Consider the following 21,472-nt stretch of genomic DNA (forward strand, 5'->3'; position numbering starts at 1 on the left):
TACTGTGTGCCAGGCACTGTTCAACATTTTTTCTCCATTGATCAGTAAGCTCCTTTGGATTGAAGCAAGTCATCAACTAAAGCCCTTTCTTTCTAATCAGGACTAAAATGGGCAGAACCTAACTCAGATTTCTTGTGATACTCATGAGAAGATTAGTTATTCCAAGGAGACAGGGAACACCAGTATTGTTAGGTGCTTTCCAGGAAGACATGAAGCCTCATGTGGGGTTGATTTTCACAAAAGGCTTGAGGATTAGTGTGAATAGGAGAGAGAGAATGCACGTGGGAGTAAAGATGTGAATGTAGGTTTGGGCACTAGTGCCTGAATGGGTACACATGCGGGCATCGGCCAGTTTGAATCCTTGCTCTACCACTTGATGGCTCTGGCCTTGTGCAAGTTACTTAACCTCACTGTGTCTGTTTACTCATCTGTAAGATGGAGGTGCTGTACTCCCCAATTCAGAGGGTGGTTCTGAGAATTAAATGATTCAATACACATAGAATGCTTTAGAACATGGTGCCATTTGGTAAATGAATATATTGTATATGGTCATTATTACTGCTACTATTCAACTGAATTTGGGCAGTCCTATTCTTCAGGAACAGTGTTTCTCAAATGTGCAGTTTTGCGTCACCTCTCCCCTTCACCTGCCCCCCCCTGCCCCAGGTCCCCACCACCAAATTTAGAGTTTGTTCCAGCTGAGTGTGTGGGTACTACTGGCATCTAGTGCATAGAGGAACAGGGATGTTGCTAAACATCCTGTGATCCACAGCCCGCATGACAAAGACTTATCCAGCCCCAGTTGTCAGTAGTGTCAAAGTTGACGGACTCTGTTCAAGAAGTCACACAGTGTGGGGACAAAAGAGGGAGAAAATAAACTTTCAAGCTAATCAATTCCACAGGGCCTGTCCAGTTACATTGATTAGCTTTATAAGAAGAACTAGAAGATCTGAATTAATCCACAGAAATATTCCTTTCCCTTACAATGTCCTTGTTCTTAGGAAATACATGGTGAAGCATTTAAAGGTGAAGTGTCATAATACCTGCATTTTACTTTAATTTGGCTCAACCACAACAGAAAAGTATGTGTGTGTAGGGAAAGAGAGAATGCAAATGTGGCAAAATGTTAACAGTTTGTCGATATAGGTGATTTGGGTGTTAATTTCCACTTCTGTAGGTTTGAAGTTTTTCTAAATGTAAAGTTGGGGGTGGGAGGGATCTTGTCTCCCTTGCTGAACACTTCCTGATGTTCAGGATGGTGTCTCTTGGCAGTAGGTACTATGATGGGAAATACTGAGCCAAAATGATGAGTGGCCAATTTAATTAAGTGCCTATAGCCCTATGGTCTTTATTTCCCTTTAAGCTCTAAGCTTAATTGACTTTGGGTTTCCATGACTTCTGAGTAATATTTTTTCTTTCATAAAAACATGCAAATATATAACAGTGACTACACCTGGAGAGGGAAATTATTGATAATTTTTATTACCTTTGTGTATGTATCTATTTTCTAAATGTCCTATAACAAATATGTAGTAGCATTACAAAAAGAAAAATTAAACTTTAAAAAATAATATAATCTTTACTCCTATACAAATCCTATTTTTGTGAAAAATGTATTTAGTTTTATGTAAATATTCCATTTTTCTTCATCAAGCCTTGGGTTTATTAGTTCAAAAAAAAATTGTGATGAACAATTTGCCTGGATATCATCAACAAAGAATAATAGAAGAAAAACAGTTTTTTCCAGTTGAGATGGGGATGTAGATGATTTATTTCGCTATCGTATTTCTGCCACACTTAGTAGTCTTTGGGAGTAACGTGTCAGTAATATAGCTTTGTCAAGTTAGCAAATTTTTTGGAAGTCATTGTGTGACTTGCTAAAGCTTAACTCTTAGTGGGGTTCACAAATTTAAAAGTAGACTGCTGTGTGTTTCTTTTAAAATACTTCTTAACTCTGATTTCATATTTTCCATAATAGCACAATTGAAACCTGAAACTAATTTTAGTAAACAGCAGGCTATTCTAGTTCACTTGAGTCACTAGAGACATTATTGTTAGTATTGTGGATATTTATATACTTAGTTTTGGGTTTTTTTAAAAGATTTATTTTTTTCTCTCCCCTTCCCCCGCCCCCCCATTGTCTGTTCTCTTTGTCTATTTGCTGTGTGTTCTTTGTCCGCTTCTGTTGCTGTCAGCAGCACGGGAATCTGTGTTTCTCTTTGTTGCATCATCTTGTGTGTCAGCTCTCCATGTGTGCAGCGCCATTCTTGGGGAGGCTGCACTTTATTTCACGCAGGGTGGCTCTCCTTACGGGGCACACTCCTTGCGCGTGGGCTCCTCTTACGCAGGGGACACCCCTGCATGGCAGGGCACTCCTTACGCACATCAGCACTGTATGTGGGCCAGCTCCCCATGGGTCAAGGAGGCCTGGGATTTGAACCATGGACCTCCCATGTGGTAGGCGGACGCCCTATCCATTGGGCCTAGTCTACTTCCTGTTTTTTTTTTTCATTTTTTACAAAAATTAAGATATGTTCATATAGTATATGTATGGAGAATAAGATCCTCTCTTTAAGAACAAGCACATTCCATACAAAGGAGAGGACTGTGACAAAGTATTTTAAAGCTCAAGAGCCTACAGCAGAAATGAGGTGTGATGATGGACAAGAGGCGTCTTATGCAACACTCACTGGAATCTCATCTGTTTCTCGGGGTTCTTTAGTGCTCACTGTCTGTTGGGCATTCTTTGTGGTCTCTGGCTCCTCAGATTTTGCAGCTTCTGGTATTGGTTCTGCCTTTTTCTTTGTCTGATCCACTGGAACAGGCTTTTATCCAGACTTGACTGCACAAATTTGGGTCGAAATTTTTGTCTAAGGTCTAAGAATAAAGCATCCACTTGTCTCTGGAAAATAGACCTAGGTTCTTTTTCTAGTTTCTGTAGTTGTTCGGTTCAATTTTTAAAATTTTAGCTCTTTCTTTTTTAATATAGGTATTTAGAGCTATAAATTTCCCTCTCAGTACTGTCTTTGCTATATCCTATAAGTTTTGATATGTTGTGTTCTTATTTTCATCATCTCAGTATATTTATTAATTTCACTTATAATTTCTTCTTTGACCCACTGATTGTTTGGGAGTATGTTGTTTAGCCTCCATACCTTTGTGAATTTTCCTCTTTTCTATTATTATTTCCAGTTTCATTCCATAGTGATCTGAGAAGGTGCTTTGTTTAATTTCAGTATTTTATATTTATTGAGATCTGCCATGGGACCTAACATGTGGTCTAACCTGGAGAAAGATCCATGAGCACTTGAGAAGAATGTATAACCCGCTGATTTGGGTGCAGCATTCCATATAAGCCTTTCAGATTTAGCTTGTTTATTGTTCAGGTTCTCTGTTTCCTTTTTGACCTTCTGTCTAGTTCTATATAATGATATGAGTGGTATGTTGAAGTCTCCAACTATTATTGTAGAGATGTCTATTTCTCCCTTTAGGTTTGCCAGAGTTTGCCTCATGTATTTTGGGGCACCTTGGTTATGTGCATAGATATTTATGACTATTACTTTTCCCTAGTGGACTATGTTTTTCTTTCAGTGGGTAAGGCTCCCTTTATTTTATTTTATTTTTTTTTAGAATATTTTTTTGTCATATCCCATTTCTTATACAAATTCCTGGAAACAATGACCAGAAAAGCAGGACATCGTTGAAGATAGAACAGCAAATATCCTATACAGTTACAGAGCACTTTTCACATTCTAAGAAATGATGTTATTAAATCAATCTTAATTTACTCTCATAATGTTGTATATATTTTGAAGTTATATTAATTAGAAGGATACAATTTTATAACAATTATCATCTTAATGTTATGTTTTATTGATTAGTTTCTTACACTTTATCAGCATATCTGCAACTCAAAATTTCAATACAGTCACAATTTTGTGTCACCATCACCAATATCCATTATGTCCCCAAATTAAGGGAGTAAAGCTCAGTCCCCTTCATCTTTTTTTTTTTTAGCATTTTTTTAATTGTATTTTTTGTATAAGACTCCCTCTAGTACTTCTGCAAAAGTGGATTCTTTTTCACAAACTCTCTGAGTTTCTGTTTATTTGTGAATATTTAAGCTCCCCTTCATATTTGAAGGTCATTTCAATGTTGTGGATAAAGAATTCTCAGCTGACAATTTTTGTCTTTCATTATCCTAATTATTTCATACCATTGTCTTCTTGCCTCCATGGTTTCTGATGAGAATTCTGCATTAAGTCTTACTGGGCATCCTTCGTATGTGATGGTTTTCTTCTCCCTTGCTGCTCTAAGAATTTGGCTTTTGACATCCTGAGTAGTATGTGTCTTAGAGTACATCTGTTCGGATTTATTCTGATTGAGATATGCTATGCTTGGATGTGCAAATTCATTTCTTTCATGAGAGTTGGAAAATTTTCAGCAATCATTTCCTCAAATACTCTTTCTGCCCCTTTTCCCTTCTCTTCTTCTGGAACTTCCATGACACTTAGGTTGTTGCACTTCATGATACCATTCAACTTCCTGCGCCCCTGTTCAATTTTTCCTATTCTTTTCTCTTTGTGTTCTTTTCTCTCTCTTTAATTTCTGCTACTCTATCTTCTGCATCATTTAGAGTCTTCTGTTGTATGCTTCTAATGTGTTTTTGATCTTACCTATTATGTCTTTCTTGATATTGGAAATTATTTTGAATCTTGTTGATTAGTTGACTCAAATCCTGTATCTCATCTGGGGCTTTGACATATTTCTTTGCTTGGGTCATTTCTTCCATTTTCTTAGTATTCCTTGTAATTTTTTGCTGATGTCTAGGCATCTGATTATGGTAGTGATTATGCTCAGATGCTCAATTTCTCTTGCAGGGATTTAATGATGGGAGGCTGTGTTTTTTTGCTGTTCTTTGATTACTGATTCTAGGTCTTTAGGATTGTCCCTGTTAGTTGCTCACATCTGAGCCATGGTCCCAGTAATGGGTTGCAGACCTGCTTCCAAGGGCCTTGGGGAAGGAGGCTGTAAAGTCCAGGAAAAGCCTCTGTTTCTTACTTTTAATTTTCTTACATGTACTTCCTGGGTCCACCAGCAGTTGGCGCTCTTCAGTAGGCTACTCAGTTGAGAACCTGGTTGGAGTGTGTTCACTGCAACACTGACAGCAGCATGACAGAGGGGATCCTGCCTTGAGGCTACCCAAAGCCTTGCAGTTCAGACTTTCAGAGGCTGTTCTCCAGCCTTTGCTTTCAAGCCTCCTTCCTTTTCATGGTAGGAAATAATTCCACTCCCCTCTGTGTCAACAGCTAATCCTAGTCAGTGTGGAGGGTGATTGAGAGGGTCGGATCTCTTTAGTCCTGTGCCAGATCCCAAGGCAAACTGGCATGGCCCACGCGGCCTGGAAGAGCTTGTGGGACACAGTGGAGCAAATTTGTTGGCCAAAAGCTGAATCAGCCTTAGGCTGCATCGCTCTCTACCCTGTTTGCTGGGGAGAAGGACCCCTGCAGACCCTCTGTCTATTGCCACTGGCCTGAGGCTGGAGGACTCAAAACGGTCTGCTCCTAGGTTGGGGCAAGGGCACTGGCTGCAGTTGCAGCTTCTACTCAGTCTTTCCCTGGAGGTTATTTTTACTGTGCCTGGGTGGTGTCCAGTCTTCCCCTGGTGTCCTAGACCCTAGAATTTTTTTTTTTTCTTCAGTTTGTTTCTGCCTGTCTTCTAACTGTATTTCTGGAAGAGAGAAGAGTCCCATGTCTTTCTAATCCACCGTCTTCCTGAAAGTAAGGCTGTGCCTTTTTTTTGTTTTTTTAGGAGGTACTGGGTTTGAACCTAGTACCACATACATGGGAAGCAGGCATTCAGTGACTGAACTATATCCAGTCCCCAGTGAGAGTTGGTCATTTTTTGTTTGTTTTGTTTTTAGAAGATACTGGAGATTGAACCCAGGATCTCATAAGTGGGAAGCAGGCACTCAACCATTTGAGCTACATTTGCTTCTCTAGGCTCTGCCTTTTGATATGTTCTTTTAATTGCCTCTCACTTTCCTGACTGAAACTCCTTTAAGACTTAGCTCAGCTCTTACAGTCATTTGAAATTCGTTTGGACTTCCCCCAGCAGAATTACTTTCCTTTATTATTGACCCTATCATAGCCTGTTGTTATTACTGGAAGATAGGAGCTATTTCATTTTTTTAAATCTTCAAACATAGTCTTCAGCTTTGTAAATAGTAGACATTCAAATGTTTAAATAGTGGCTCATTTCTGAAAGAAGATTGACCCCAAGTTCACTTAGTTGTACAGATGTTTTTCATTTAAGCACTATTTTTTTTTCTGATTTTAAAATATGAAAATGTATGAAAGTTTTATGTAACTTTTACATAAAGTTACTTTATGTACTTTAAAAAAATAATAAATGTATGAAAGTAATACATGTTACTATTGAAAATTTGGCAGACATATAGAGAGGTTTAAAGAATGATTTCATCCATCTATTGATCAATATATTTGATGTGTTTCGTCCTAGTCATTTTTTTTTCTGTGTATACATCTATTTTGAGCTTGTTTTGTTTTTTATAGAATTGAGGTTTGACCTCAAGTTCAGTAGAGAATTAAGTCTCCCTAGAGAAAGTATAGAAAGTATTCAAATGTAAGAAAATGGAACCTTCTTTTCCATTTTATTTTATTACCACTAGAAGGAACACAGAAACTGGTCATAAAGCTGTAAGTGAGCACAGGCACTACACATTATCATTAGCCCTCAAAACGACCCTTTGAGGGAGGTGTCATTTTCCCTATTCTTAAAGGTTGGGAAATGGTGACTTAGATGTTTAAAAAAAAAAAAATTAAATGGCAAACAATTCTGAAAAAATATTTTCAGCATATAAAATATACAACAGATTAAGATAATTAGTCTATGAAAGTATAATGCAGATTAATAAGAAATATATAAAAGTGAGTAGCTAAATTACAAAAAAAGTGTGGCCAAAACAATTCCCAGAAAACAACAATTCATAAACATCACTGAGAATCAAAGAAATGTGATTAAATGGGGAGTCATTTTTTGATCTACAAAGATAGCTTAAACTTCTTTTCTCTTAGTAATATCCCACCCTTGGGAGACTACAAGGAAGTTGGCATTCTCATAAATTGCTAATGACCCTTAAGTTAATGTAAATTGCTTTTGCAAAGCATTTGGCAGTGTACACCAAAATCCATAAGAAATACATAGATTTCTTGTCCCAGTAATTTCACTCACTTCTGGAAATTTATTTTAAATAAAAAACAAAATTAGTAAGGAAAAATAAACATTACAAAACATGAGTCATTATTTTAGTAATATTTTGTAACAACCAAATGTCTGGCAGAAAATGTCTGAGTAAGAATGCATTTACTGAGTGGCCTGTTACATATACATTAAAAAGGAGGTTTCTAACAGCTGCAGCAGTATGAGGGACTGCTTTTGATACAATAGAAAATGACAACAGCATGCAAAATTGTGTATATATTCTTTGTACTTTTTTTTTTTAAGGTGTATGGAAATAAAGACTAAAGGTAAATACCAAAATGTTAACAATGGTTGTATTATGACTTGTGGGATTAAAATTTTAACTGATATGTCTTGAGAAAAAATATTTTTCTCTAAAATATTACCTAAAGACTTAACTTAAATGACAGTAAAGAAATCGACTCACCCTTAATCTTTCCACAAAAGAGCTTTGAAGGTACAATTGTGTGGGAGAGCCAGGACCTCCAAGGCCTTGTGTCAAGAAATCTTCACAAAGTGACAGTCAATGATGGAGGGGGAGTTCTCCGAGTCCTCACAGTAAGTCGTCCTTTCTTTTTATGGTTGGGAGGATGCTGTTATTATTGAGCATGCTTTTTATATCTTTAATACATAAAAGTAGGGAAGCGGACTTGGCCCAGTGGTTAGGGTGTCCGTCTACCACATGGGAGGTCCGCGGTTCAAACCCTGGGCCTCCTTGACCTGTGTGGAGCTGGCCCATGTGCGGCGCTGATATGCGCTAGGAGTGCCCTGCCACACAGGGGTGTCCCCCGCGTAGGGGAGCCCCGCGCACAAGGAGTGCGCCCTGTAAGGAGAGCCGCCCAGCGTAAAAGAAAGTGCAGCTTGCCCAGGAATGGTTCCACACACACGGAGAGCTGACAAAACAAGATGACGCAACAAAAAAGAAACACAGATTCCCCTACTGCTGACAACAACAGAAGCGGACAAAGAAGACAACACAGCAAATAGACACAGAGAACAGACAACCAGGGCAGGGGGGTGAGGGGGAAGGGGAGAGAAATAAATAAATCTTAAAAAAAATACATAAAAGTATATTTAAATTTACTTTTGCACCAACCCAAGTAGAATGGAATGATGAGTCCTGTGTGTTTTAAAACAAGTATAGAAAATATTGAGTTACCATAGTAGACTGAAAATGCAAATGTTATATATATATGATTTTATACCTCTCTCATCAGTGAATATGTGGTTTTGCGTTAAGATCAGTGGATTTTTAAAGTGTAAATATTTTATTTCTCACTTATTTTTACATTAGCATTCTTTAAGAACACTTTTTCAGTAATATTCAGATTATTCACTCTCTCCTTGATAGTGAAATGGCAGTTAAAATAGTATAGAAAACAATATTGGAAACTAAGTTTGAGTTCTTGCTTTCATTTATATTTTTTGAAGCAACTCTGGGATTTCTGACTCTCTTCATTCAGATTGGCTGCAAATTGGAAACAGTGTGATGGATAAGTTTCTCAAAGTAGATGTAGAATAATGAAGGTGAAGGTGTAGGTACATTTTAAATGATGAACTTTAAGCAGGTTTTGTGTATGATGGTAGTGTTGACACAATCTCATTTTCCTTGATGCTCTGGTCTGGTGAATAGTAAAGTACTTGGCATTTCAATACCTAAGTTTAGTAGATTTTCATTAAATGTTAACCTGTTCACGTGATGAATTGATTCCTGAGTTGAAATGAGTACTATTTATTATGTTATTACTCCTTCAAAAAACATTTACCTATTGTAGGCCAAGCACAATAATGTGGGCAAAATACTAGGCCCACAATAGAACTTACAAATCCAGTGAAGAAGAAAGACATTAAATGAACAGACACACTAGACACACCAGTTCATATGTAATTACAGTCTTGGCCTTGTAGCCCATGTTTAGGTTTTAGAATTTCATCCTTTATTATGAAAAGTTCTATATTTAAGATAGAAAGTTTTGTGGATTGTTTTTGTTTTTGTTTTTCTCTCATTTTCATCTTGCCTACTTTTCTCTTTATGGAACTTTAAATATCAAAAACCTTCTGGAATTCTGTAGTATTTGAGTTGGTTACACAAAAGGAAATACATTTACATCTACCCTAAGGACCGATTTCAAGTGTGAATACTCAGTCTACTTTGTGGGTAAATATAGTTGAAGAGGAGTAATGATAGCTTAACATTTAATTAATAAAAAAAAGAGAAAACAAAATTAGGTAACTTGGTAGCCTACCCTAAGAAACAGCATGTGTAAGTGAAGGTTTTTATCATAAATGCATAGTGCTGAAAATTTTCACTAGATGTTGCTCCCTTAACAGCAAGTGATGATAAATGAATATTTTAGAAACTGAATTAAAAGCCAAGCTGTGACCTTTTAGAGAGAAATGAATAAAAAAAAAATTTCCACCAAGTTCTAAAAAGGCCAAACAAGATAGAGTAGACAATAAAAAATAAACAACTTTTTATAGGACTACAAGATTGAAATCTATAGCATCCACCTTTTGTAATTTCCTCAGTAATTTCCTACAAACGTATTTTAAATTAAATGACAAGTTACCACAATGCCCTCAGAACACTGTCTTTCTACCAGCCCTAAAGCAGTGCTTTTGTATAGTACAACCTGCTAAAAAGATAACTGAAAGGAATAGCCATACAATAACACTCTTACTTAGATAAGTGTGTTGACGAAATAACACAAACATGCTAAACCATAGCTTTTGATAGTCTCATCCCCCTATAGCAGCTGAAGAGTAGCGCTGTATTGGTGTGCCACATGCAGAAATAAAACTTTTATTTAAGTAAGGCCATTGGGTAACTTGAGCCGTGAAGAGAAGTAAATCTCTAATAAAGAACCTTTATCCTAAGGGGTTGTTGGATATTGGCACAGTGGTCTCTCATCACCTTCAGAATCATCAGTAATCATCATAGGGTTCTGTCTGAACTGTTTGGGACAGACTTCATTTAGGAGGCCTTTTTTCTGCACAGTAATCTAATGAGAAGACAATACAGACAGGCAGAAACAGCAGGGTCGGAGGAGGGGAAGGGGGAAAAATCAATCAAAATTTTTTTTAAAGGTTGTTTGTAAATCTTTGGAAATGGCAATGGAGGGAGCACATTGTGGTGTTTGTGACTAGCAGAGCTGTTATGTGGGTATACAGTGAAAGGGAAAGCCTAAGGACATATATGTTACCAGAGTGAAAGCTAAAAAATGTCACAAGGGACTGTATAACATAGTAAAACCTCATGTAAAATACAAATAAACCAGAGAGAAGGAAACAGAATAGCAGCTTTGTATGGTGGGGAAAATGGAGATTAAGAGGTGATGGGTTTTGTTTTTTATTAGTATTATTTCTAGAATAATGAAAATACTCTAAAAATGATTGAAGTGATGAATGCACAACTGTGTGATCCATAATACCATTGATTGTACACTTTGGATGGATTTATGCTTTATTAATATTTATCAATAAAATTTATTTGTTAAAAAAAATGCCTAAATGTATTTGAACTCAATGGAATTTTCAGTTTCTAAGAAACCAAAGATGGTAATAATTTTTTTTTTTAAACTGGTGGAGTTGAGATATAAAGTAAGATTGGATTTTGTACAATTACGGTAGCAAGTATAGGAACACTTGATTCATTTTTAGTTGGAATTCTCAGCACAGTACAAACTATTGAGTATATCTGCTTTTTAATATAGTAATTAGATTTTTAAAATATGAGACAAGTATACTATACTTGTACTATACGAGATAGTACAAGTCTCTAGTGTACCAGCATCTTATGTGGATTTATCTATTGTGGAAGCCCATTATGTCTTTTGCCAAGTTAAATTTAAAGTATAATAAATTTATTTATTTACATAATAAGATATATTGAGCACTTCTGTTCTCATTTCTTTCAGACTGGGGAGGGTGCATTGCCTCATGAATTCATGGAAGGTGTAGAGGGAATTGCAGGAGGTTTTATTTATACTATTCAGGGTAAGTCTGCCAGTTGAAAATTGAAAAGACTACTGAATCTGCTGTACCTAATCTTTATTTTACATGTTGATGTGTAACAGGTGATTTTTTGAGTCATTTTGAAAAATAATAGCTTTATTGAGATATAATTTACATACCATTCACTTCACCCTTTTAAAGTGTTAGTGTATTCACAGAGTTGTGCAGCCATCACCACTAATTGAAAAACTTTCCATTGCCCCAGCAAGTAACATCACACCCATTCATAATTGCTGCTTCTTCTCTCCTCCTCTCAGCCACTGGCACAACCAATTTATTTTCTTTCTCTGTAGATTTGCCTCTTCTGGATATTTCATCTAAAAAGAATCATACAATATGTAGTCTTTGTGACCAACCTCTTTCACTTAGCATGTTTTCAAGGTTCATCCGTATTGTGGCATATATCAGTACTTCATTCTTTTCATGACCAAATAATAATCCGTTCCATAGATATATCACATTTTTAAAATTCATTCATTAGCTGAGGGACATTGAAGTTGCTTCCACTTTTCGACTGTAATGAATAATGCTGCTATGAACATTCATATACAATTATTTGTGCAAACATTTGTTTTTATGTCTCTTGGATAAATACCTAGGACTAGAATTGCTGGATTGTATGGTAATTCTGTGTTTAACTATTTGAGGAACTACCAGGCTGCTTTAGAAAGCAGCTATACCTTTTTCCTTTCGTTTTTTGAGAGAGAAGTAGATTTCAACTGTATCATTTTACATTCCCACTGACAGCATATGAGAACTCCAGTTTCTCTAGGTCCTTGTCAACAATTACTACTATCCATCTTTTTACGAAGATGGTATTTTATTGTGATTTGGATTTGCATTTCCCTAATGGTTAATGATGTCAAGCATTTTTTCATGTGTTATTGACTATTTGTGTATCTTCTTTCAAGAAATGTCTATTCAGATCCTTTGCCTAATTTTAATTGGGTTATTTGCGTTTTTATTGTTAATCGTAGGTGTTCTTTAGACATTCTAGATAGATGTCTCTTATCAGATACATGATTTGCAAATATTTTCTCCCATTCTGTGGGTTGTCTTTTCACTTTCTTGTCCTTTGAGGCACAAAAGTTTGTTTTGATGAAGTCCATTTTATCTGTTTTTTCCTTTTGTTATTTGTACTTTGGTGTCATATCTAAGAAACTGTTGCTTAATCCAAGGTTACAGAGTTTTCTCCTTTGCTTTCTTCTAAGAGTTTTATAGTTTTAGCTCTTATATTTAGGTTGTTGGTATTTTTTAATTAGAGAAGTTGTACATTTATAGAAAATTCAAGTTAAAAAAAAACTGCATTCCCATAATACTCCTCTCCATTATTAACACTTTGCATTAGCGTGTACCTTTGTTACAGTTGATGAAAGAGTAGTATAATTGTACTATTGGGAAACAGACTTGGCCCAGTGGTTAGGGTGTCCGCGGTTCAAACCCCGGGCCTCCTTGACCCGTGTGGAGCTGGCCCATGCGCAGTGCTGATGCCCGCAAGGAGTGCCCTGCCACACAGGGGTGTCCCCCGCGTAGGGGAGCCCCACGCGCAAGGAGTGCACCCGTGAGGAAAGCCGCCCAGCGTGAAAAGAAAGAGCAGCCTGCCCAGGAATGGCGCCGCCCACACTTCCCGTGCCTCTGACGACAACAGAAGCGGACAAAGAAACAAGACGAAGCAAATAGACACAGAGAACAGACAACTGGGGGAAGGGGGGGAATTAAATAAAATAAATCTTAAAAAAAAAAAAATTGTACTATTAACTGTAGTCAATAGTTTACATTAGTTGTATTTTTCCCTTCTACCCTATTAATATTAACACATTGCATTAGTGTGGTACATTTGTTCTAATTCATGAGAGAACATTCTTATATTTGTATTATTAATTGTAGTCCATTGATTATAATAAGGGTCACTGCGTTATACAGTCCTCTGTTTTATCTTTTAATTTTTATTCTAACACGGAGGACCTATAGTTTCCTCTTTTAACCACATTCACGTACATAATTCATTGCTGTTAATTACATTCACAAGGTTGTGCTGCTGACATTTCCAAAACTTTTAACAATCAACCCAAATAGAAATGCTGTACAATTTAAGCATTAATTCCCCATTCCCTAGCCCCACCCAGACCCTGGTAACCTATATTCTAGTTCTAACTCTGTGAGTTTGCTTATTCTAATTATTTCATATCTGTGAGATCATATACAATATTTGTCCTTTTGTGTTTGGCTTATTTCACTCAACATAATATCTTCAAGGTTCACCCATTTTGTCACATCAATCAAAACTTCATTCCTTTTTTTTTTTTAATTCTCCCCTTGTGTTTTGTGTGTGTGTTGTCTACTCTCTGTGTCCATTTGCTATACGTTCTTCGGTGTCTGTATTTATTTCCCCTCCCTCCTTGCTGCTTGCTTGCTGTCTGCTCTCTGTGTCCATTTGCTGTGGGCTCTTTCTGTGTTCTCACTTGTCTCCCTTTTTGTTGCATCACCTTGCTGATTTGGTTCTCCATGGCATCTGCGGGCTGGGCAGCACTCCGCAGTATTTAGGCGAGCCTGCCTTTACAAGGAGGCCCCGGGACGTAAACCGAGGGCCTCCCAATATGGTAGACGGGAGCCCAACTGATTGAGCCACAGCCGCTTCCCTCATTCCTTTTTAATGCGGAATAATATTCCATTGTAGTATATATACAACATTTTGTTTATCCATTCATCGGTTGATGGACACTTGGGTTGCTTCCATCTTTTGGCAAGTGTGAATAATTCCGCTTTGAACATTGCTGTGAAGATATCTGTTCCAGTTCTTGCTTTCAATTCTTTTGGGTATATACCCAATAGGGGGATTGCTGAGTCAGACAGGAATTCCTTACTTAGCTTTCTGAGGAACTGCCAAACTGTCTTCCACCACAACTGCACCATTTTATATTGCCACCAACAATGAATGAGTATTCCTGTTTCTCCACATCTTATCCAACACTTATAATTTTCTGTTTTTTTCATAGTAGCCATTCTAATGGGTGTGAAATAGTATCTCTTGGTTTTGATTTGCATTTCCCTAATTTTGTATGTGATGTAAGAGTCCAGCTTAATTCTTGCATATGGATATCCATTTGTCCCAGCACTATTTGTGGAAAAGACTTTTCCTTCCCCCACTGAATTGTCTTTGCACCCTTGCTGAAAATCAATTGACTGTAAAAGGAAGGATTTACTTCTGAACTCTCAGCTCTATTCCATTGATCTATATGTCTATCCTTATGCCAGTACCTTATTATCTAAATCACTCTTGCTTGGTAGTAACTTTTGAAAGCAGGAAGTATGAATCTCTGATTTTGTTGTTTTTCAAGATTGTTTTGATTATTCTGGTTCCTTGCATTTCCATTTGAATTTTAGAATCAGCTCATCAGTTAATGGAGAAAATGAAACAAAAAACCAGGTGGGATTTTGAAGAGATTACATTCAATATGTAAAATCAGTTTTGGGGGTTATTGCCATCTTAACAATATTAAGTCTCTGATCCATAAACATGGATGTCTTTCCATTTATTGAGGTCTTTTGCAATTTCTTTCAATGATATTTTATAATTTTCATTATAAAAGTCTTGCACTTCTTTTGTTACATTTATTCTTTTTTTGATGCTATTATAAATGGAATTGGTTTATTCATTTCCTTTTTATATTCATAGCTGATGTATAGAAATAGAATTTATTTTTGTGTTTGATCTTAGATGTTGTAGTAGCCTTGCTGAACTTATGTATTAGTTCTGGTGGGTTTTTTTGTGGATCTCAGTATTTTCACCTTTCCTTCAAGTGTAAAATTGTATATATTAATCTTTAATTTAAAGAAAAAGGTTGTTACCATAGAATGTAGGGATCAAGGGACCCAGAGGTCATTTAAACCTGTAGTTCTCAAAGGGTAGCCTATGTTCCACCTTCATCTAAGTCAGCTAAGTTATGGTTAAAAATACAGATTTCTGGACCTCCCAGACCTACTGAATACTTAGGCTTGAGGCCCAGGAGTCTATTTAACAAGCATCCCTAAGAACCACTCATTTCATTCAGCAGCTCCTTTTAGGCCCAGAAAAGTTATAACTTGTGCAGATATTGGCAAAACCAGAAATCAAAATACAGGTCTTCAGACTCCTATTACCCATTCTTTCTATTACAGTGACAAAGAATGGAGTATTAAATTACTTTTAGTTTCCTTCTTTTTCTTTTTCAGAAATATTCTTTAATTTGATTGAGACATTTGAGAAAATCCTAACTGAATCTGTTAGGTGAAAGAATTGCTGCCTTAAATCCATAGAATCTGAGGGCAGACCCTGCATAAATGTTACAAATGATTCATTAACTTGTGAGGCAGTATATGTCTTTTAAGCACATTAGTAGTCATTTTCTTTATGAAATATCACAAATACAACAAAAATAGAGAGCATTATAAGAAACATCTATGCATATTGCTCAAAGTTAATGAATGCTTACATTTTGTTATATTTGCTTCAGATATTTTTAAATTTAAAAAATTTTTTTAAAGACTGTATTTCTCCCCCTCCCTCCATTGTCTGCTCGCTGTGTCCATTCGCTGTGTGTTCTTCTGTGTCTGCTTGTATTCTTATTAGGCAGCTCCGGGAACTGATCCTGAGATCTTCTGGAGTGGGAGAGAGGTGATCCATTCTCTTGTGCCACCTCAGCTGCCTGGTCTGCTGTGTCTCTTACTCTCTCTCCTTTGTGTCTTTTTTGTTGCATCATCTTGCTGTGTCAGCTCTCTGCATGGGCCAGCCACTCCTGCTCAGGGCAGCCCTCCTACCCAGGGCAGCATTCCTTGTGTGGGGCAGCACTCCACATGTGCCAGCTCGCCACACAGGTCAGCTTGTCTTCACCAGGAGGCCCTGGGTATTGAACCCTGGACCTCCTATATGGTAGATGGGAGTCCCATTGCTTGAGCGACATCTGCTTCCCTATTTATTTATTTTGAGGTACCAGGGCTGGGGATTGAACCTGGGATCTCCTAAGTGGGAAGCTGGCACTCAACCACTGAGCCACATTGGCTTCCCTGAGTTGGTTCCTTCGTTTGTTTGTTGTCTGTTTTTGTTTGTTTTTTGTTTTTAGGAGGTATCAGGAACCAAACCTCCTGTGTGGGAAGTAGGCGCTCAACCGCTTGAGCCACATTTGCTCCCCCAGATATTTTTTTATTTATTTTTAAGATTTATTTATTTCTCTCCCTCCCCTCCCCCCCAAGTTGTCTGCTGTCTGTGTCCATTCACTGTGTGTTCTTCTGTGACTGCCTCTATCCTTATCAGTGGCACCAGGAATCTGTGTTTCTTTTTGTTGTGTCATCTTGTTGTGTCAGCTCTCCGTGTGTGCAGCGTCATTCTTGGGCAGGCTGCACTTTCTTTCGCGCTGGGCGGCTCTCCTTACAGGGTGCACTCCTTGCGTGTGGGGCTCCCCTGCGTGGCACAGCACTCCTTGTGTGCATCAGCACTGCACATGGGCCAGCTCCACACGGGTCAAGGAGGCCCGGGGTTTGAACCACAGACCTCCCATGTGGTAGGCAGATGCCCTAACCACTGGGCCAAGTCTGCTTCCCCATATATTTTTTAAAAGAATTATAATGGCTGATACAGTTTGCAGTCCCTTCCTGTGTGGTTCTTGCTGGCCTTGTTTTTGTCCCTTCCCCTCAGAGGTGATGCTACTGCCCTGAAATTCATGTGTACCCTCCCCATCCTTGTTGATATTTTCCACCACATGTTTATCTTTAGAGATTCAAGTATTTTATGTCTATGACATCACATTGTATGTATCACTTGGTAGTATACTGTTTTTGCGCAGCATTATTTTTCAGTGGCATTCCTCTCACCATGCATGATCAGGTTAATTTCTTTACCTGCTTTATTTCACTATGTGAATATACCACAGTTCATCCATTCTCATCAGTTATAGGTGGGTTCCCCTTTCCACTGTTACAAACAGTGGTATAGTAACATCCTTGCAAACATGTAAAATGCTTTCTCTAGGGATATATCTAGAAGTGGACTTACTGAGCCATCACTATACACCTCTTTTACTGCATATTGCCAGATTGCTCCCCAGTGCTGTGGAGGTATTCATTTACCCTCCCACTAACAGTTTATGACAGACCCCATTTCCCTTCCTCACAGTTCCTAACAGCTATTTTTCTTTTACATTGCCTTGGAAAAAGAGTTTTAGTATAGTATTAGAATTTCTTGGTCTTATGTTAGCAATAGCATTTTTCTCCAACTTCTCCATTTTTCCTTTTTAGAAGGTGATACTCTCTTAGAAAACCTACATTCTCGCCCTCAAAGACTTATTGATCATATAAGTAATCTCCACGAGGAAGATGCCTTACTGGAGGAGGAGAGCAGCATCTATGATGATATTGTTTTTGTGGATATTGTTGATACTTACCGAAATGTTCCTGCAAAACTATTGAACTTCTATAGATGGTAGGTTATAAAATTGTTGGATAGCTAGAACTTGTTTTATTGTTCTTTTGATGTAAAGACAGAAGACAAAAATCCTTAGACCTTTGAACACCTGGGATGTGATCAGTTGTATCCTGGGGTTTTTTTGATGATTGGTCTAAAAATTGTGCCATTAATAAGAATGACAATCTATCAAAGACAAGGCAAAAATTAAAAATTGATTCACTGTAATTCCTAGTTGTCCCATTAGATGAAAATCATTGAGTTTGGAAATGGGCCACTTTCAGTTATATTCATACCTACCTACTGAAATCCTCCAGTTACAAGTTACACCCAGGTTATTGATTTGAAATCTGTTCAAGTGTGAACATCCACATGATATTTTCATTCTCTACTCCACCAGTTTAAAAACTTGCCAGGGAATGGGTGTAGCTCAGTGGTTGAACACCTGCTTCCCATGTACAAGGTCGTGACTTCAACCCCCAGTACCTCTCCTTGGAAAAATAAGTAATTCAAAAACCCTACTTGCCTTACTCCCAAAACTCTTATATAAGCTGGCTCCCTGTAATTCCACAACTCTTAGTGTCTAGCATTTTTATAGCTTTCAAGCCCCTCCAGTGTTTCTTGAATCTTAGTTGTAATTCCTCCCTTAATAAAATTACAATTAGTATTGTATTTTTGTTGTTAGTTGTTCTAAAATAGCATAATTGGCTGTTGAATCTCCTGGCACTGTCTACCCTGACCACAGAACCAAAACCTTTTATCTCTGTCTAGACTAACCTTATAAAAGGTATTCACATATTTTCTTTCTTAAAAACTTATTAGTGAGCTCCTATTTCTTGGTGAGCCTCAAGATCTGTCTTTATCTTTTTTTGCTGTTGCCTTGGGCAGAGTAGGTGCTTATCAAGTACTTTATGGGTATGGTTCCTTAATGGGAAGTAGACTTTCTAATCAGTTTATGGAAGGTAACATTTCATAGTTGGGGCAGTATAATTTTGGAGGGGTCTTGTGGGTGAGAGGCAGATGTAAATGAGGTTGGCAGTTTGGGTGTCTAGAATACCAAGATTAAGGTTGGACAGCTACAGTAAGAAAAAGAACCTTAACTCAAGTCCACTGACGGGGTTCCTGGTATTGGTGAGGGCAAGGCAAGGGTAGAAAGAAGTGAAGAGTGGGTATGAAGTTTCCAGGGAATGACATTTCCAGGAAATGGGATATCAGGAATCAGTTTCTATAGGGAGACACTTCCAATTGCAGAGGTTCAGTTTAGTTCTGATACTGCCTTCAGTTTAAGTTTTATCTCTTCTACTCCTTTCATGTTTCTGAAATCTTAGCCGCTCCCCTCAGTCTCAACTGCCATCATCTATTTCAGGCCCTCATATTCTCCACCTGGGTTACTAATGCACTAACTTTCTAACAAATCTGTTTCAGGACCCTGCTTATCCATTCTCTATCACACCCACTTACCCTCCACACTATAAATGAAATTTTCATTATTCATTCTTCTTTGTTAAACATCCTGTGTCACAAGTTTTTTCTAATTGGCAAATAAATGTATACGTCTTATGCTATTAATTAGAAATAAATGTTAGAAATAGCATTTTGCTATTCAGTGTAGACCATTGGTGATAACTTCACCATTCTTTGACCCAGTGAAATTTTCTCCAGAGTTCTTTTATTCACATTTCCATCATCTGGCTAGTCCCTATCAGGTTTTTAGAAAAATATGTACAGGGACTGTCAATGTTTAATGGAGTCAGTTTTGTCTCTTGTTGTCCTTATGTATTTCTTTTTTTATTTCTAAATAAATGAATTCACCCTACTCTGTCTTCCAAAGGGTCACCTGTAATAGTTCAATTGCTAGAAATTGTTTCCAAGGGAAAATGTTTCAGTGTTAAAACTCAGTTATTTTTAAACCATAAAGTATCCCGTGTAATATAAATGGTAGCATAGAACCCATCTTGTATAACAGTGTTCCTATGTAAGAGGCCAGGTGCGATGCCTGTTCCATTATGCTAGACCTTTTAGTGTTGGGAACAGATGAGGCAAGGCTGAAATGGTTTACCCACCTGACTTGAACAATGCCTAAGAAGTATGTTTGATCATAGGTTCCATTTGAGCTGGGTTTTTTTTTTCATTTGTTCCTTTTCCTTTCTCCCTTTCAAAATCAGCTCAGTACTTCTCTGTGTTAGGCCACCTGGCAGTTATCAAGTGAGAACTGTAGTCAGTAACAGCAGTGAGCTGCTACAGTGCATGTTCTCAGCATTTGAGAAATAAGAAACTGAAAAAGCATACAGGAAGTCCAAGTGCCATTTTCAATTAAAATGTTAATGATGACATTGCCTTGGTGTTGCTTTGTTTCCTTGCATGGTCACGGTGATTTTTTTTTATACCTCTTTTGCCAACAGGACTGTGGAAACAACCAGCTTTGATTTATTGCTAAAAACAGATGACGACTGTTACATAGACTTAGAAGCTGTATTTCATAGAATGGCCCACAAAAATCTAGATGGGCCTAATTTTTGGTGGGGAAAGTAAGTTATACATTTTTAGCTCATTGGCTTTCATAGATGTGATCATATGTAATTAATTTAGAATGAAATACACAAGTCATTTTATACAAGAAAAATATGGTTGAGATATGAAATTTCCCTATTAGTCTCCTGGATGGTGTGTGTATTTTATTATTCTGCAATAGAGAAAATTTTTTAAATGTAAAACCACAGGCTAATGTACAAAGGAGGGAAAATGATGTGGCTTTTACCCTCAATCCCTATAAAAACCGGGGTACTCAAAATAGAAAATGCCATATATTTTAAAGTAAATCTGTAGCACATCTCAAACTATTTTTTGTGCTTCAGGAATACAATTTTGGGGGGTATATGTACACACTAAGAATTCTTCTGATACTGTGACACTTTCCTTTCAGGAGCTCCACAAATGCATCTTTGAGAGATTTTAATATACACCAGCCTTTTATATAAAGCAACCACTGGATAAATAATTTCTTTCTATAGATTAAAAAACATTTTTTTACTCTTCCCTTCCTTGCTTCTACAAGCACGTAACTTACTCCTTTGTAGTGATAATAAAAAAGTTAAGTTTAATAGTAGTAGGATATATATCAAACCAATGCAAAGAAACCAAATTATTTTCCATCTCAGTTTCAGATTGAACTGGGCAGTTGACCGAACTGGGAAGTGGCAAGAGTTAGAGTACCCCAGTCCTGCTTACCCTGCCTTTGCATGTGGGTCAGGATATGTTATCTCCAAAGACATTGTTCACTGGCTGGCAAGCAACTCAGAGAGATTAAAGACTTATCAGGTAATTAAAGATTTCTTACCTAAGAGTACACTCAGCAAACCAAGTTTAATTCAGCCCATATATCCTCCTGCTGTTCCTCAAATCTGGGCTCTACATTCTATGCCTCATTCTTTCTTGAGCTTATTGACGTTTTCAGCCTATAATTACAAGTATAGATGCTAGAGGAATATAAAGGTTTATATTCATAAGAAGGAAGAATATAAGGAAAGGGCTCTCTTTTTACTGATTCTGGTTAAAGTGTAAATAACAACTCTGCCTAATACTAAGATCCACTATAGCTTTCATACTTAGTGTTAGAGGTTGAAGGTTCATGAGTTAATAAGCAATCTTCTCGTTATATTCTGTGTAGTCTTCGTGGTATAAGTGCTTCATGTTAATAGTCATTAGTTATACTCTCTGTTGGTTTTAATCCATGTGTGGTACTTCATATTAGAATAATTA

The 21,472-nt window shown here is 37.3% G+C and overlaps 1 protein-coding gene across 4 annotated transcripts in view; it reads left to right on the forward strand.

The window, feature by feature from the left end:
• Positions 1-21,472, forward strand: part of B3GALNT2 (beta-1,3-N-acetylgalactosaminyltransferase 2) — a 61,481-nt gene that overhangs the window by 36,144 nt on the left and 3,865 nt on the right. For 2 of the 4 annotated variants that reach the window (XM_004473125.4, XM_004473123.4), the window contains 5 exons: positions 7,711-7,821; positions 11,181-11,259; positions 17,548-17,731; positions 20,116-20,241; positions 20,872-21,031. In XM_004473125.4, the coding sequence (XP_004473182.1) occupies positions 7,711-7,821; positions 11,181-11,259; positions 17,548-17,731; positions 20,116-20,241; positions 20,872-21,031 (660 nt within the window). The remainder of the gene's footprint in view (positions 1-7,710; positions 7,822-11,180; positions 11,260-17,547; positions 17,732-20,115; positions 20,242-20,871; positions 21,032-21,472) is intronic. The other 2 variants (XM_071207368.1, XM_004473124.4) reach the window with 2 other exon arrangements.

This window comes from Dasypus novemcinctus, chromosome 13 (genome assembly GCF_030445035.2).
Source record: "Dasypus novemcinctus isolate mDasNov1 chromosome 13, mDasNov1.1.hap2, whole genome shotgun sequence".
Lineage (NCBI taxonomy): Eukaryota > Metazoa > Chordata > Mammalia > Cingulata > Dasypodidae > Dasypus > Dasypus novemcinctus.